The sequence below is a fragment of the Antedon mediterranea genome, chromosome 5, assembly GCF_964355755.1.
Source record: "Antedon mediterranea chromosome 5, ecAntMedi1.1, whole genome shotgun sequence".
In the NCBI taxonomy this organism is placed as follows: Eukaryota; Metazoa; Echinodermata; class Crinoidea; order Comatulida; family Antedonidae; genus Antedon; species Antedon mediterranea.
The window spans coordinates 25819735-25839035 of record NC_092674.1 but is presented as its reverse complement, the minus strand read 5'-3'; the positions used below and the strand labels follow the sequence as shown (position 1 = coordinate 25839035).

The 19301-nt window shown below is 33.5% G+C and overlaps 1 protein-coding gene across 1 annotated transcript; it reads left to right on the top strand.

Annotated features, from left to right (window-relative positions):
• Positions 1-501: 501 nt before the first annotated feature.
• LOC140050097 (centriole and centriolar satellite protein OFD1-like) lies at positions 502-18106 on the top strand. The gene is made up of 25 exons (XM_072095118.1): positions 502-651; positions 1056-1259; positions 1373-1441; positions 1555-1585; positions 1724-1822; positions 2218-2360; positions 2676-2765; positions 3303-3386; positions 3999-4105; positions 4210-4329; positions 5374-5447; positions 5692-5783; positions 6852-6997; positions 7790-7833; positions 8206-8369; positions 9177-9337; positions 9983-10232; positions 10617-10758; positions 11123-11279; positions 11823-12241; positions 12538-12855; positions 13072-13223; positions 13517-13684; positions 14093-14169; positions 16778-18106. Exons 1-25 carry the CDS (start codon positions 565-567, stop codon positions 16821-16823), a joined length of 3444 nt encoding a protein of 1147 aa, XP_071951219.1. The 5' UTR covers positions 502-564; the 3' UTR covers positions 16824-18106.
• Positions 18107-19301: the final 1195 nt, after the last annotated feature.

Below are 19301 nucleotides of genomic sequence, written 5' to 3'. Positions count from 1 at the left end.
TAACATCTTTTGATATTTTGAATAGCGCCGCCTATTGGGGAGATTCGTTTTCCGTAAACATTGTTTTGAAAAATATATCTTTGATATTATCTCTGTGCCTCCCTGTTGTTGTTTCTTCGCTTCTTTGATAATAGAGAAAATGCAAAGTATAGTTGTGATCTAAAAGGTAAGGATATTAGATCCGGAAATATATTCAATTAGAGCCGTCATAAGAATTAGACTGTATTATAGGATGAATTGACGAACCTAGCCTAGGCTAGGCCTATCAATCCGAACACGCCGACGAGGCTGCCCAATACCCTACCTTCCTGGGCCCGATCTAGCTGATAGGCCCCTACTGGGCCTAGTCTAGTATTTTAATATAAATTTGGTAGAAAAACTGGTACACTGGTCAGACTGTTAAATAAGGATAAAACAAGGTTGTCAACTTTTTTTAAAGTATGAAATCTTGTTGATTTCAATGACAATTCTTTTTACTTTTTTAAGAGAAAAATTAAGTAAGTGTCAGTAGGCCTATCCAGTAACTATTTAATGCTTTGAATTTACAGTATATTATTACCTAAAATGGAGGAAGCTGAATTTACTTCAGATGAGTTTAAAACTAAGCTTTATCAATCATTCAAGGAAAGAGGTGTGATTCAAAATCTAAAGGTAAATAATATGCTTTTTTTAAAAGTCAAAGTAAATAAATTCATAATTATGCATTATCATAATCATGTGATTTGCCTAATTCCCGCAACTTTTGAATCCTTTAGCTCCCCCTGCCAAGCTAGAATATCATTTGAAAAAGAACCGCTGTCTAACACACTTTAATTGGTCCTCTTGTCAGATAAAAAATTGAAAAAATAAATTAAAACAGAACTTTGTGCCAGTTCTATACTGATTCATAAATGTATTAGACCTAGACCCTAATATGACAGTAACTTTAAATCACAAAAGTGACAAGTGGTTACCATCTACTCTTGAGTAGCTTCTTTGACGTCCATTTCAACTTTAACCTCCTTTTCACCCTTGACCTCCTTTTCAACTTTGATCTTTAATAACTTTCTTTTCAGTCACAACTGAGAAGCAAGTTAGTAGTTGAGCTCAGGAACTCGGCCCTCAATCAAGATTTCTCTAAATCTACAGTGCCTCTTCAAGAAGAAAATTCACTTCTTCATCGGGCATCTAACAGTCTTGTTGCTGATCACCTTCGAAGGTGCCAGTATGAATATTCATTAGCAGTGTTCTTGCCTGAGAGTTGTGCCGCTTCTGACAAGGTGAGCATTGTTAGAATTTGTTAATTTAATTATTAAATGTAAAATCACCGACATAATACATAGTGTAAATAATAAATTTTAAAAAATAAATAAATAAAGTTTTTTCTTTACAGCTTTTTTCTACAAAAGATCTTCTTCAGTTACTTAAAATAAATCCAGATTCTAAGTTGTACAGAAAAATAGTAAGTCATATTTTAGCTCTATTTACCAATATTTGATAGTCAAATTTTGTTTCCTAATACATAGTGCACTACGTATGGCAATGCAACAATTATTCATTATTATTTTGTTGCAGGCCTCATCACAGCCAACTTACCATTCAAAAGGTTTGTTTTTTTAATGTTATTTCAAGACTTAATTAAAAAAGCAATGCATAATGGGATTCAATAATCAGTTCATCCTTTTTATTTTCATTAATTCCTTATTAGTTATTGTTATTCAATGTGGCTTTGTTTACTGCACAGGTTTTCTTTGGGAACTATTATGTGAAATAGCCAATAGCCACTCTGGAGGGTCAGAGTGCAAAGGTGTACAAGCTGACCTTTCTTCACATTCTTCATTAGGTAAGCCAACTAAATATGGACATGTTATTACCTTTTACGGATTTACTGTACAGTATGTGTTGATATAATTGACACAATGTAAACAGCACATTTTAATGAAATACCCAATAGCCACTGTTTAGGGTCAGAGTGCAAAGGTGTACAGCTGACCTTTCTTCACATTCTTCATTAGGTAAGCAAACTAAATATGGACATATTATTACCTTTTATGGATTTACTGTACAGTATCTATAAAAATGATATAAGTGACACAATGAAACAGCACATTTTGAATAATGAAATAGTCAATAGCCACTCTGGAGGGTCAGAGAGCAAAAAGGTGTACAAGCTGTTCCTTCTTCACATTCTTCATTAGGTAAGCCAACTAAATGTTGAATAAAATTATTTTTTTTCAGTTGATAAACTTGAAGATGTTGACAGAGAGTTCCGGAGCCGAGCCCAAGGAGAAGATTTCCAAGGGTCAAATGTCATCACTGAGAAGATGCTGTCATTCCAACGAGAAATTGAAACAAGGTCAAAGGAACAACTTAACCTTGAGGTCAGCTAAAATGCAGGGATTTGCAAAAATGTTGTATATTTATTAAAAATTAATTTTTTTAATCTGAATTTGCTTTATATTCAAATACAGATATAAACCATAATGTAATGATAATATCAATCAATAAATATAATATTATTAATAATTAATTAAGAATCAAATTTTCAGATTACAACATTTTTTTTAAAACCTGAATTTGTTTTATTATCAAATGCAGATATTCAGTTTCAGTTTTTATTTTCCAATAAAATATATAAACCATAATGTAATAATAATATCAATAATAATTAATAATCAGATATTGTAAATTTTCAGATTACAAGATTCAAGGAAAATGAATGTCGTAACATTGAAATGGAAGAACGTGAGAAGTTTAGAGTGAAGCTAGATTCATCAAGAAAAGAAGTAAGATCCCAATTGTCTTTTTATGACTGATACCAGAAAGAAATAAACAGAGGGGAGGGGGTGGATCCAGGGGGTTTGCGGACAGCCGGCCCGGGCCCCCTGCATTTTGCAAATTGTAATTCAAAAGATGGGACATAAAATTAAGCTCAGCACTTCTTTTCACAATATTTAGCCCTTGGAAAAATCCTGGATACGCTACTGGAGAGCTAATAGGCTATAATATTATTCTTGATAAAAAAACAAAAGTAGTTCATAATTTGATTTTAGCTGTCAAAAGAGAGAGCGTGCCGCCCCTATCATGCCCCACCCCTAATTAATATACTTTTGTCCTGCACTAAATTTCAACCAAATATAATTAATAGACAGATGCATTTTCACTCAAGTGGATATGGTTCCTCTGTTTATCTTCTTTTTGTTTGTTTACTTTTTATGGATGATTTTTGTGTGTAAAGCGGTTTAGAAACATTGTATATATATATATATATATATATATACTACCATTATTATTATTAATAATAAAAAGTGGTTTCTTTGTAGCTTGAACAGTTGTACGGAATGAAATGCAAAGCACTAGAAGAAAGGGAACGCAATGCAACAGAAAGACTTCAGCAGCAACAGCAGGTATAAGATCCATTACAGTGTAACCCCTCCATCAGGAGACCTCTATTCAGGAAGAGAATTCTATTAAGTGGAAACTTCCTTTAAAACGAACGAGAACCAATACTGTATATGTCTTAGCATTGCATTAAAGATAAAGATCCCTTTTAGAGGTTCAGGGCAACACTTTCCTGTAAAACAAATGAGAAACAATACTGTAGTGTATATATGTCTTAACACTGCACCCAACCAATATTAAAGGGACACTTTTTTTTTGGTCCTGTGGTTTTGTAGTTCAGTGGAACGCTTCCTTGGTTGGTCCTATCATTGATCAATGGCTTCTCTCATGCAGTGCCCACCTTGACCAGAGGAAAGGGATGAGCCAATACGTCCAAGGTAGATACTAGATGGGGGGGCTGCCATATGAGTCAGAAGTGCTGATTTCAAATGCCCCTGCTCCCCATATACAGCACACGCTATTCCAATTGAAGCTCTAAACAGGCCCAAAGTTGGTTAACTTCGGTGAAACGAAAACCAGTGTTTCAACGTAATAAGGCCATATAGACTTAATTGGTGGTATGTACTTTATATACCATACTGCCTCGAAAATTGATTACAAATCGTTTTGATGTTTAGATTGTTCAGAAAGAAATGCATTCACAAAGACAAAGCTTACTTGAGGAACTTCAGATGTTAAGGTCAAAGGAAGCAGAGGTCAGAAGAGAGTCGGAGATCAATAAAAGGTTACAAAATAAACTTTAAAAAAAACTATTTGTTGAAAAACGGTTTCAGTTTACGTTGGCAAATGTAACTTTTGTTTTCGTAACTTATTTCTTTTATTATGCAGAGCTGCCAAGTTGGAAGAAGACAAACGAATTGCAGTTGAGGAGAATTTAAAGTTGCGGGAAACGGCAGTACATAACATAGAAGAAACTTACAAACAACGTTTAAAAGAACAATTAACTCAGTAAGCTTTGTTTTCCAAATTATTTGTACTTTAATGTGTCAATGTTTATATAACACTTTCTACTTAAATGTGTGTGTTGTAACTACTGTACACATATTAAAGTAGTTCAATAAAGAATGGCAAAAATACAGTAAATGGATGGGTCAAAATACATCAATCTTCGGCATCCTTGTTTCACTTTTTCTTTGTTGCTTCTGGATCGAACTCCATCTTTCTCTTAAGGTCCTCTCTTCCTTACAAAATCTGTCGTGTTAAATATGCGTCATAGTGGTTACAGTTATAACACTGTAAATTTACATATTCTTATACACTATATAAGAGCTTTATAAATAATAATAATAATAAGTATCTCCAGTATTTTGTCATTATACTAATATAATTTATATAGTATCTATATATAAATTTACGTAAGGGCAACATTCGGTAAATCGCGCCTTACTTCTAGAATTTTTACTCGATGGTATATAAAGTTGGTTCGTACTTTCGGTACTGATTTTAACCACCTGATGTAACCCTGTTTACTAATTAAATTAAGTTAGATAATTAGTTATTGACGATTAAAACGAATTTAGGTTCAACGATTTGCCCCAAATAGGGGTGTTTTCCGATCGTGGTATACACTGTCTAATGGATGTCCATCTTGAAAAATACCCGCCACAAAAATGCGAGGAGGCTTCGCATTTTCCTACTTTAATATTTCAATCGATTATGACAGTGACAGTTTTAACAAAGTATTAAATCGCAAATGTTTTACTGTATTTAGAGGTATATTATTTATAGGCCTATAAAACATGAAAAAAATATATTTAAAAATTGTTCCTCTTTGTACCTATCCGCTTTCCCATCCCTCAACCCTAATGTTACATACAAAACACAAATTCAAAAATTTGGAGAAATTACTGTGTATTCGAGAACCATCTGTGGGCACGACCTAGATGGTACGCGAGCGAAGCGAGCGTACCATCTAGTAATGTAAATTTACAAAATAAGAAATACCTTATTATTATTTATAGAGCTTTTATATTATAAATCAAATCATTTCAGATATGATTTAAAAAAGAGGAAAGAGTACATGGATCGACTTGAAGATGTAGAGAGACGTGAGAGACATGTACGAGGTAAGACTAGTCTATTATTACCATAGATGGGTCATGCCCTTTCTACCTAAAATTACAATGCAAAAGATACTGTAGTTCAACACTTATTTCACACCCTAAGGGCCAATTTACATAGACGAGCAGTAATGGTAATACAAATTTAAAATCTATAATATTCCGTGATAATAATAAGTGATTGATATTGAAGAAAATAATTTGAAACAGCTAAGCCCTGACCTTGACAATATTTTAATTTAATTTGTAGACGAGGCGAGAAAATTAAACGAAGAAAGCGAGATGAACAAAGAAATTAAACAGCAGTTGAAAGACAAACAGCAAAGAATTGAAGAAATACAGGTCTGAAAATTACTTATTTTATCACTCCAATAAATCTAAATATATTGTAAATGTAGTAGAACCCCTAATTAGGGGACACTTTAGGACCCAACTAAGGTCCGCTTTAAACGTTGTGAGGCGGTTTCCCGAATGATCGTAAAATCAAAACGGTACTGGGTATGACCAACTAGCATTATTGTCACCAACTAGTCATCCATTCATAGAAGTACTGATGTAGTAGCCTATCTGTACGGTGACCATAGAATGTGACCCGAGACATGACTAACTACGACTTTTAGTTGATAGAAGATTGAAAAAATTTTGTTAAGAAGAGTTGTACTGTATGTGGATGTTTATTGAAATTATGTCAATAATGTTTACACACTAGGCATTTAAATAGTAATGTAATAGTAAAAATAATTTTGAGTTAATAAGAATAAGATATAAGGAAGAAAAGCAAAGAGACTATGGAGCAGCTATTCCTGAATATACAATACTAAGTATCGTAGTTTTAAATTATAAATTTTAGGCGATCTTGTCAAAGGTCAAGTGCCTATAGCCTGCCACGTTTCGATATTCAATATTGAACTTGACCTGACGTGGTTCCATGGTATCTTTATATGAAAATGGTAGAGTGGATAGAAAATAATTAATTAAAAATTTTACCTTAAAATGGTTTTGAACTGAACCAGTGGATGTCTTGTCGTTGTATGGTTTTAGATTAAAAGACTCTATGTTCGATATTAGAGTTTTAAAATAGAGTTGACCTGCACTGTCAAACTTTATGTGACAAAAAATGCGCCCATATATGGACAAGTTGACATCATATCACTACCATATTTAGGCACATCTCACTTTTTTTGTCAAACTAGTTTGATAGTGTAGACAGAGCTTAAGTGTTAAAACATATATTTAGTAGTACTGTAGAAGTGTCCACTAAATAGGGGTTCCCAAATAAGTGGTTCTAAACTGTAACTGTGTTAGCTTTTTGTTTTTATTCCCACTGACCAGCATCACAAATGATACATTTTAGCATGAAATTGTTTGTCATTTAGCTAACTTTATCAAATATTTTTAATTCATTTCTAGAACAACTACCAAGGTGCAAAGAATGAATTGATTTCATCAAATAAAAACAATGAATTATTGCAAGAGAAACTGAGAGATATGGTAGACTACCAGCAATTAAAGGAAAATAATGCAGTGATGAGGAGGGAATTAGAAAACACTAAAATGTAATCATTCTTAGTCTTAATGTGTTTTTTTAATATTTAAATTATTTTAAAAGTTAAAAACTTAGCAAGTCTGAGTAAAAAAAGGACTGGCAGGTATTTGTAGAACATTCATTTTACTTTATACGTAAATATAGTTAAGAAGAAGCTTAAGTAGATGTATTGTCCCTTTGACTAATTCCCCAAATTATTTTTTTTAATATTTCGAAAAAAAAGTGGGTCATTTTGAAGTATCATAATAGTACTTTCACCAAAAATTAGTTGAAAAAAAAAATCTAAGTTTTTGATCAAAAAATATTTCATAATGCAACGCGCTTGTTTGGCCACTTTGTATGCATAATCATAAAACTTTCTCGCGATCTGTGTGAAAACACCTTCTCAACCATGACGAGTTGTGAACAATCCTAATTAGCATCATGCATAATGCATATTCGTGGTTTGAAATCTTTGTTTACTTTTGCTCGCGACGATTTTCCAGACGAAATCTAATCAAATTAATTTACCTGTTAATTACGTAAACTTGTTGTTTTTGGCTCAAATTTTCGACTTAAAGTGAATAACTTTAATATTACTTTGATATGGCCAATTTAAATTTAGAATATTTTAACCTTCATTTTTTGTGTTTCAAATACATTATTAGTATTTAATCGTTTTTTTTTTATTAAATATCTTCTTTTTTTTTTATTTGCTTAAGTTATTTTGAAAACTGACTTAAGCAAAATTATCGACTTGACAAAGTTTTATAAAGTTGACCTTTATTTCATGGTAACTGATCTATTATTTTCAATTTTAAAGGCGTCTTGCAGAAAGCAGCAATGAATACAAAACAGAATTAGCTCGTAAGTTTATTTTTGATGATTTTCTCTTAAATTTTCCATTTAAATTCATTTAATAATGTCTTTAGAATAAACTCATTGCATAAGGTTATAGAATTGCGATGGCCAATTTATACCCATTCGTATGCTTAATTACCAAGAAATACATACAGGTACTTATACTGAGGTCATTCAAAATAAGCCAAATGGAGAAATTAAATTAAGTTTTAATACACGCATTGTGAAATAATTGTAGTTTCATTATTTAACAAAAATGTTCTTGTTGAAGATTGAAAAGGAAAATTAATTTGTTTACTTAGTTTCCATAGCGATAATTACTTTCAATTATCAAGCATTATGTTTTTTTCTTAACATTTTATTTACCGTGTATAAAAGGACAAGATGAACGAATGCAGCTACTATCGATGCAAGCCTCGCAACCTTCGCATGAAGTTGTTAGTATGAAAGCAGAACTGCATCGGGCTAGGGATAGAATAAAACAGGAGAAGGCACTTATGGAAAGCAGAGAAGCTCAGCTTAATTCAAAACTTCAGTCTGAGGTAAAGTAAGATGTTTATTTTCTTTCTGGGTAAACTTTTTATGAAACTTTATCTGATAAAATAATGTGATGTGACCATAAAAACATGATGATGATACACACATCATTTTATATTTAAACACAATATCATCTTTCTCTATGTATTTATAATGTTATAGAAAATCATATTAAAATAAACAGGGTAGTTTAAATAGGAGTTTTGTATCCATCCACCTTTTAAATCTTGCAAAGCAGTTGGTATGCGTCCTTACTCTGAATAATATGAAAGGCAACTTAACAAAAGTATAGTAAAGTTTACAGTACAACATGTGTTTCCATAAAAGGAAGTAAAGACTAGTGAGGTGTAACAACATAGTCTTTCTTAACTGTATGTTATTTCCTTTTTGGAAAACACATGGTGTAATGTTTATTTGCCATATAAAACTTGCGTGGTACTGAAAAGCTTGCTATGATAACAAATTTAAACTTTTAGCATTGGTTGAGCCGGGATTATGTCTACACAGAACTATAGCAATCATTTTGATATAACCACGTAACCATACAAATGCTTGCGCACACACTGGTTCCTATACAAATGTATTGCGTCCGTATGCAGTATCATATCCACGTCTAGTTACAATCGGTACCAGTGTCGACATAAGCACTTGCACACAAGTTCCTTTCAGTAGCTCAAAAAATCGACATACAGTAACCGTTCTTGAGCAACCATTTCCTTTTAGTTGAGTTCTGTGTCAAATAAGCCTGGCTTTAGGTACAGAATGTTATTTTCATTAACAGAATTCTTGGGCATTGATATTATTTTGAACAGGTTAATAGAAGTCGTGAACTTCAAAGACAGTTGGATGAGCAAACTCTCCAAATGAAGGAGATGAATCGTGAATTGCAAGAAGTCAGAACTGCTCTACAGGAAACGCGAACTGCTCTAAGTAATGAAGTTTACAGAAAACCAAATAAAAGTAGCCATTTCAAGTAAGTTAAACTCAATTAGAACATCATCAGGACCCAGCAAAATGCCTTCTTAATGGAGCTGTATAGATATATATATATATATATATATAAAGTTGGTCGTAATGTTAAAACATCGATTCATAGGAGAGTGTCTCCTTGCTAGGGTTTCCCAATACAAATGAGGATTTCTACTTGGTTTTTTCCAAATGAATTGAGATTTCATTGAAATTATATTAAATAGTGTTATAATAATACTATTACAGTCAATAATTACATTAACAATCTCATGATGATATAGACAGTATATTGTATATTGTATTCTATCAAGAATGGAGTTGTGGCTTGGTGGTTATGATGCTTGGCTACCACTCCAAGGGTCCTGGGTTGAAGTCCCATCAAATGTCAGGATTTTTTCTAAGGACCAAATTACTCCTCTCTCAAAGACTTGTAATAAGACTTTGTTTATGTAGAGTATTTTGTGTATATGTTTGTCTGAAGGTCCCTAATGATCAGCAATAGCTGGATGGATGGTTAAAGCTCTAAACCTGTAGGCTAAAAGTCACTGGTTCGATTCCTTCTAGAGATCGTTGTGACATGCAGGTTTTCAAATAGAACTATTGATCAAAATGGTATACAACAAAAAAAAAATATTCTTTTTCTAAATAGGGATGTCCCTGTACATGACATTGCATCAACTGGCCCCAATATACATTCAAATTCATTGACCTCTGGCCATCACGATGAAGATGTTTATTTACCAATCAGAACAGCCTCAGCTGGACATGAACCAATACTAGAACACCTTGATCAATTTGAAACCTCTTTAGCTTGGGAACAAAGTCCAACACCAGATACATCGTTGGCGTTCCTGGAAAACACCAGAGAACGCTTCCGCTCGTTGGATCGGGAAGCAGAGGTAAGTCATATGTTCAATTTTCATTACATATAAAATTCAATCATAATTTTCTTTACATATTTTAACATTAAAGCTCTGTCCACACTATCAAACTTTATGTGACAAAAATTGTGGTGTTCCCATATATGGACATGATGATGTCATATTACTACCATATTTGGGCGTATCAAAACCATATTTGGGCACATCACACTTTTATTTAAAAACTAGTTTGATAATGTAGACAGAGCTTAAGAAAATGTCTATTTTTATGATGTGTTCTCCCCAGAAATGTAACGTAAATGTTAAATTCAATGTTTTATTGTAAACTTTGACCTGTTAAGGTAATTTATGGACGATTTGTAATAATAACTTTTATCATATTATTTTTATTATTTGATATAGAATTTAGAACAGTCATACAAAAACTTTCAACACAAACTGTCAAATCCAAATGCTTTAAACTCTCCAAAACGCATTATAAGTAGCATCCTGTCTCCAACACGAGGTTCAATGACATCAAGGCATAGACCAGAACTTAAAACAGGTATGTGTTTATCGTACTATGCAAGATATGACGGGCCCTTTGGTATAGAACACCGTATTTTCCCCAGGGTCCACTAAATGCTTTAATTAGATTATAGAGGAATTGCATGTTCTTCCTGTTAATGTCAAGTTGTAACTTGAGGGTTTGGGTGCTTCGCTACTGATACTTCAGTCCTGGGGTTCAAATCATGTCATATGTTTTCTCATAAACTCCTCATATTCAACTCCTCTCCTAACAAACAATTATCTTGTGCGCTTCTTGAGGGGAGTGAGTTTGAAGTCATTGCCAGTGTGCCTAAAATATAGATAGCTTTTGATAATGTTTGTATACTTTTCCAATAAATAATCATGCTTTAACATCACAGAATTATCAAATGATAACCTGACTACCTTTGGAGGCCGTCAGCGAAGATCTGGAGTTGTAACTTCTACCTCTCAACTGCCAGCAGTGTCTTCTAATACATACAGTATTAGTGATCTCCGTTGGAATGCAGGTGGTCACAGTGGCATCTACCCTGTTGGGTGAGTGCTTGTAGTGGTGTAGATGATAGAGCGTTTGATTGCATGTTGTTGGGATGTCACATTGCATGTTGGGATGTCACATTGCATGTTGGGATGTCACATTGCATGTTGGGATTGCAAATTGCATGTTGGGATGTCAAATTGCATTTTGGGATGTCAAATTGCATGTTGGCATGTCAAATTGCATATCTGGATTGGTCAAATTAAATGTTGGTATGTAGAATTGCAGGATCTGATCCGAATTGCATTTTAGGATATCAAATTGCATTTTGGGATGTCAAATTGCATGTTGGGATATCAAATTGCATGTTGGGATATCAAATTACATATTGGGATATCAATTGCATGTTGGGATATCAAATTGCATGTTGGGATATCAAATTACATGTTGGGATATCAAATTGAATGTTGTGATGTCAAATTGCATGTTGTGATGTCAAATTGCATGTTGTGATGTCAAATTACATGTTGGGGTATCAAATTGCATCATCAATTATTTTCTATTTTTAATTAAGGATTAGTTATTTTTGTTTGTTTCTGCAGTAGAACTGATCCTTCAAACAGTGGTATACCATCACAACATCAGTCATCAACTGGTACAAGCTACCGGAATCAAAGGATGCCAGAAATGCCATCATCTGGTGTGGATCTTGGCATTACTTCTCAACCGCTTGACCAGATCACAACAGGCCTGTTACAAGGCCGCAACAGCATCCCAAATTTACCACAAGGTCGCAGGGTCACTGAAGATTTTCATCAAGTGTATCGGGCTGCTCAAGACACTCCTCAAGTTCATGACATTCAAAGTCTTCCAACCATTAATGGAGAAGTTGAGGATGACCATGCACCAGTTTCATCTGGATTCGTACAGAATGGCAATGCTCTAAGAAGGGAAGATACTAGACACAGCGATCCTGGAAGTCATCTGTCTAATGTTGAAGAATATTCTGATCCAATCAATGGTAAGTTTTCTAAAGAAATGTTGAGGACTCTTGGTAAATCTTAGTACAATATTCAGAACAGGGTGACGTCTTCAGTCAAAGACTAGTCTCCCAGAGGGCCCAGTTATGATCAGTGGCTGTGATGTACTAGTACACCGGGGTAAACCTTTACTCATCTCGAAAGATGTACTAGGTTCTTTAAAGTGCACACGAGCTAGATGTGTACACTGGACCTACAGTTTATAGTCCTTATCCAAGTTCTATTATACTGATAATATTCTTACAGTAATTGCATACTTTATTTTTGTTGTCTATAGCATTACATTCACCATCTCTGGATAGAGCTTGGAAAAAATCTTCTGATCAGCATTCTGCAGCAGAAGTCACCATGCCATCTCTAGACAGAGCTATGACGAATCCAGAAGATGTTGCAAATGGCACTATTCCTCTGTTGGATGGAGCTAGCAACTTTATTGGCCAATCATCAGATGTCAATATGCCATCTTTGGATGGTGCCTGGAATAAACCTTCGAATCACCAACCAGTAGCTGAAGTCAGTGTACCATCTCTAGATGGGGCTTGGAAAACACCTTCTTTTGATCAGTCAATCTCTTTGGATTCTTCATGGAAGAAATGTAACTACAGAAGAGCTTGCTATCAACGTTTATTTGGCAACAAAAGTGTGATGTGCCCATATATGGACATGATGATGTCATACCACTACCATATTTGGGCATATCAATACCACCTTTTGGCATATCATTACCCTATTTGATCTTTGTTCATGTTAAAAACCAACACTGACATTTATTGTGTTATAAATATTAACAATATGCTTTTTTTTGTATTAGCTGAACAACTTGCAAAAGATGAAGAGAAAAGAAAACAAGATGAAAAAGAATGGGAGGAACGTCGGATACAAAGAATGGAAGAGCGACAGAAAAAAGAACAAGAAGCAAGGGAACGAGAGAAGAAAATGCTGGAAGAACTTGAGAAACAAGAGGTATGAGAAAATCAGAGGGCTTGGTCACAGAGGTCACTAAAAAGCACCTTGTCAAATAGGAAAACAAAACCAAATGCATATAATTATGAGATATTAAATTATTTTCCTTTCAACAAAATGTATTCTCTAAAGCCTTATCTACACTATCAAACTTTATGTGATAAAACAATGTGATGTGCCCATATATGGACATGATGATGTCATATCACTACCATATTTGGGCACATCACACTCTTTTGTCAAACTAGTTAGATAGTGTAGACAGAGCTTTATAGATGTATCACATTTCGTAGGCATCACAGAAAGCTGGTGAACAAAGCAGAGAAGTTGATAATGATAAGAAGGATAGATTAGATGGAAAAGAGAGTGATGTAAAAGAAGAAAACGAAGATGATGGTAAAATAGATCCAATAATGCAGAAGTATATGAAGATGGTACAAGAAAAACAAGACAGCAAGCAGGTATGTTGTTGTTGTTTGTTAAAGCAAATCCAAGCATTTGTTGTTAAGAACCAATAGATGAACTGATTATGTTTTAATAACATAGTATAAAACTGACATCAAATAACGAGAGACAAGCCATGATCCAACGTTTTGCGATCTTTATTTGATGATCATCATTCGTGATCAAAACGTTAAATCATGCTTGCCTCTCGTTATTATTTGTTAAGATTTTTTTTTAAACCACTATTAACAGAAATGCCTATAAAAGGTTGAAAAAATGATTTTTGTGCCTAAAATGGCTAATAAAAAAAAGTAGAAAAAATATTGTCAACTTGCACCAATAAAAGGTAAAGAAAAATGTCCATCTTTTACAATATCATTAATCTTCACTAACATTTGCTATTTTAATTTATTTAATTTTTTAAGAATAAAACATCACTTCAAAAACTTGGAACATTTGATTTAGGCAGTCCTGATTATGTTGAGGTTGCTGATGTCAAGAGGTAAGATGTTTTTTTCTCTCTATTTTATTACTTTTGGCTGTGTCTAATCTATTCTCGTAGTTTTGTTAAAAATGCTATCCCATGGTCATTTGTTCGAGTCCTTTCTCGGCCACATTACTAGGATTTGCTGATGCCCAAACATTAATACTTATTATTTAACATAAAACATGTAATTTTGTAGACTTTATTTTTCTCATCTGTTAATTGGTTTTTGAGGATGTTGGATATTAATTACCAGCAGTACATAATTAATTAATTAATTACAACTTTTAACAGCTTCCTTGTAATTGTTTCTACATTACAATTCATCTTTTTATCTAGTCATTGGTTTCAAACCAAACGACTACGCCTAATCGGTTACTGCATGATTTGATTCATTTATTTTTTAATTTCCTGTTATGATTTCTAAAGTTCTCTCTACACTATCAAACTAGTTTGAAAAAAAGTGATGTACCCAAATATGGTAGTCATGTGCTTAAATATGGTCAGTTGAAATATTGACATTATTAGGTATTGTAGATTGGTTGTTTACATACTTGGTTGCAATTTCTCATTTCTGGGTTCGAGTGGGATTAACTATTTAGTTATATATTTATTATTTTATTTAATTCCAAGTACAATACAATTCAGTCAGTTAATATACCCCATTTTTTGCTTTCAGAGAGATTTAATTAACCAAAAACAAACAAAACAAATTCTAGACTTGCCACATGTCTGTATTATCTTTTTTATGTTAGTTAACCATTCTTCGTTTCGAATTTTGTCTTGCGAAATGCCATATGAAACAAATTCTGGACTTTCCCCAAGTATTTTTGTTAGTCCACCAGGCCGTGTTTCGACTTTTGTGAGAGTAAAGTATTATGCACTTGTCAATTGTATGACCCACTATACGACCCCCGGGAGAGGTGCGTCATGGGTGCGTCATTTACAAATAATTACTGACGCAGGGGTGCGTCAAAAAACCTAGATGGTACGTCACATCAATGAACAAGGTGTGTCAATGTCCGTCACTTTACCACCCACCATATCATAAACAACATGGTCACAGTGCGTCAAAATGGGTGCGTCATGGTCACCTAAAGGTAAGTCACCTTTTTGACGCACGGGTGCGTCATGGTATTCAAAAGTATGACGCACATCGGACAAATGACGCACCTCTCCCGGGGGTCGTATAGTGGGTCATACAATTGACAAGTGCATTATACGTATGAAACGCCATATGTGCCACACTATTATCTTTTTACTAATTTCAGTCTAGAACGGAAATTAGAAGGTAGAACATTTATAATATCAAACATCATCTTAGTGCTTGCGTTGACATACAAGTGTTTTGTATTTAAGAGAAGCATGCTTCTGTTTATGAACCATACGATACATTGGCTAAAAACTGGGACTACAAAATGTTGTTGTTCTAGATATTAAATTTTTAATATCAGCTTCATTAATAATATGTGCTTTTTTTAGGTTTCATGAAACATTAATGTCGATTACATTAAATATTAAAGTCCTATTAAGAATTGAGTGCAAGTGGTAATGAACTATTAATAGTCAGAACTTAAAGGGGAAACTACAGATTTAAAATGATGTAAATATTGTTAGAAGTTAATTGTTAGTGATAAAAATTAATTAAGATTACAAACGTGTTTTAATTAGTGTTTTTATTTTAGACGCGATTGCAGCGTACGGTCAAAGATTGATTGTACCATGCCCCCTCAATTCTCAAAATAGAATTGTGTTAAACTTTTTGTGGCCACTCACTGATTATCACTACATTTTTCTAATGAGGGGTGAAAAAAAATGTGTAAATTTATAAATTAAAGCTTTAAAAAACTTCGTGGGAAAGCAACATGAAAATACTTTTCATAAACTCAATTGTGAAGTACTATTAGAGCAATAATATTATGTTGAAGTCCTTTCAGCATTAATGTGAGATGTAGTAATGAACTATTAATAGATCGACAAGTGTTTCATAATTGAGGAAACGATCTTTTGAATAGGGCATTGTCTGTTGTAATTGTCTAGAGTAACTAATGGTGGTGTATTACTCATGTAGTATCATGGGAAACACATCAAAGTATTAGACAGTACAACCCAATCCCCATCCAGGAAAACACACCCTTTGTAAAAGTCTGTTGTCAGTTCATTTTGATTTTATTGATAATTTCCCGCTACTTAATTAAATTTTTTAATAAATACTTCTTCATGGTCATATTCATATGAAGTATTAAAACCTCAAAGTTATAGTATAAACTTTGAGGTTTTAATACTGCTGGGTGACCTCTTCGGTACAAGACACAGTGTATGTAACCAAATCTGTATCTCCCATCCGAAGGATGAGGAAAGAGTAAATTATTTGAGTGTCTAAAAATTGTAAAATGAAGTGATGAAACTTAGCTTATTTCCTATATGTTGCATTCCAATTTTATTTTTTTTTTTGGTGGGAGGCGGGGGTGGGTGGGTCTACATCTGGATGTGCCTGTGTCAGTGGTCTAATGGTTGTGTACCTGCATATAAAGTAAAAGTTCAAGTCTCGGTTAACTCTCCCTGATATACTGTTCTATAAATATTAATATTAATTCTTTACATTTGTAGTTATTTATTTTTATAGTATTGGAGGTGTATCGGATACAAGTGACCCTTTTGCTGATTGGTAGGATGTATCTAATTATAGTCAGATTAACCAATCAGAAATGGTGTACCATCAATGGTCAACTTAAATGGACAGTCAGTCATACAAAGGATGATATAAATAGATTAAACATACGGTCAAGTGCAAGTACTAATATGCAATTAATAATAATGTTTAACTTTATTATAAAATGGTTACAATATGTTTAACATCAGTTTATATGCAAGAAGATTACCTTTAAAAAAGAACATTACCATAATTATTAGTAAAAACCTAACCTAAACCTGTTTTGTATATTTTATCTGTAATAGTATAATGTAATATTTTGTGAATGTAAATTCAAAATTAAAATGTGTCAATTCATGTTAATTTATTCACAGTTTTACTAACATTCCCAAGTAAACATTCCTGAAATATTCTTGATTCCATTTTCATTTTTTTTAATAGTCATAATCGTAAATTATTATTTTAATACTGGTCATAAGTGCACCTTGAAAATAAAACACATTTTACGTTTAATAATGCCAGTGGTTATTATACATCTCAGAAAATTAGTATTTTATGTATGTGCTATTGTAGGCTAGATGCAGAAGGCCCGGAATTTAGTTTATGTTCGAGTGTAATATATTTTAATAATCGTAATATCTTTTCTGTAACAGATTTAATATTTAACTATGTTATACAGTTTATAATATTGTTTGAAACATTTTAAACTATATTCCAAATTCTACAAAATTCTCTTTTACTTCTTGCCTTCTTGACTTCTTCACCTATGGCACGTCATCACCGATATAATTGCTACGAAAATATGACTGGATATATTAATCATTCTTAGGGTTTGCGCCACGTGATTTGTGCACGAAATATGTGTAAACCTTCCTACTGATCTGTTTCGTGTATATTATTTCTCAAGTTTTTAATATTTAACTATGTTATATGTACTTCTTGCCTTCCATATCTATCACCTTCGGCACGTCATCACCGACATAATTGACTGGATAAATAATATTTCACGTGAATTGTGCACGAAATATGTGTAACCCTGATCTGTTTCGTGTATATTATTTCTAGTTTCTGTAATTTAACGCGGAAAAGGATGATTATACACAAGTATTGGCAATATTTATCTGTAATTTAATATCCCATATTCAGATATCTCACATACATTGTTTATAATATTTCATCGTAAAATGACAGCAGTACTATTTTATTATTTAAAATGTGGACAACTGTAAATAAAAACAGCGTGTGCTTATTATAGATAAACACAGAACAGAAATAGTACTAGTAGCCGTTATGTACATTTTGAACGCTTTGTAAATAAACAATAGTTTTAAAACATTTTATTTTGTCCGTGCAGTTGATGTAACTTCCGCGATTATGACATTTCGGAAAGTGGCGTTATCGAAATGTGCGCATGATCTACCTTCGTTTTAATTTTCCCGCGTTATCATACGGGTATTGTTGTCGAAATGATATCGATGATGAGAATGAAGACGATGGACTGATGTTGATAATGATGACGTTGATAAGTATATCCGTTTCTGATGAAAATGACATCGATGATGGGAATGAAGACGATAAAGACAGTGGAATGATGGTGATAGTGACGTAATGATGATGACGTTGATAAGTCTAGCCGTTCCTGATGAAAATGAAATCGATGATGAGAATGAAGAAGATAAAGACAGTGGACTGATGGTGATAGTGACGTAATAATGATGACGTTGTGAGTCTAGCCGTTTCTGATAAAAATGACATCGATGATGAGAATGAAGAAGATTTACCACGTTGAAACACCGGTTCTCGTCAGATCAACGAAGTTAAGAGACGTTGGGCCTGGTTAGAGCTTGGATGGGAGACCATCTGGCAATAACGAGTGCTGTATACGGAGCTGGGGTCCCGTTAGGCATTTGAAATCAGCACTGCTGACTCTTATGGCAGCCCCTGCATCTAGTATCTGCCTCAGACCTCTGGTCAAGGTGGGCACTGGACGAGAGAAGCCCTTGATCAATGTTAGGACCAATCAAGGTGCTTTAAACAGTCCTGGCTTTGTTTGTATCAAACCTGTTAGTGGCGGTAATTATCGCTGTTGGTTTCGATTAAATAAAATAAAATAAAGACAGTGGACTGATGGTGATAGTGACGTAATGATGATGACGTTGATAAGTATAGACGTTCCTGATGAAAAAGACATATAATGAGAATAAAGACAGTGGACTGATGGTGATAGTGACGTAATGATGATTACGTTGATAGGTACAGCCGTTTCTTATGAAAATTACATCGATAATAAGAATGAAGACGATAAAGAGTGACAGTGGACTGATGGTGATAGTGACGTAATGATGATGACGTCGATACGTATATAGCCTTCTGTGAGAGTGATGAGAGAGGGATTGATTTTTCTCAATGAGAATAGCTAGCTCATACTTTTGGTAGGGCTAAATCGTATTGTTTTGTTTAAATGTCTAATATACTGTTTGAAATAAATTGTACTGTA

Excerpts from the sequence above, each read along its gene's own strand:
- LOC140050097 (XM_072095118.1), top strand. The coding sequence starts at position 565 with ATGGAGGAAGCTGAATTTACTTCAGATGAGTTTAAAACTAAGCTTTAT. Across the intron at positions 1,586-1,723 it reads GCCAACTTACCATTCAAAAG|GTTTTCTTTGGGAACTATTA; the intron begins GTTTGTTTTTTT and ends TTTACTGCACAG. Across the intron at positions 4,106-4,209 it reads GAGTCGGAGATCAATAAAAG|AGCTGCCAAGTTGGAAGAAG; the intron begins GTTACAAAATAA and ends TTTATTATGCAG.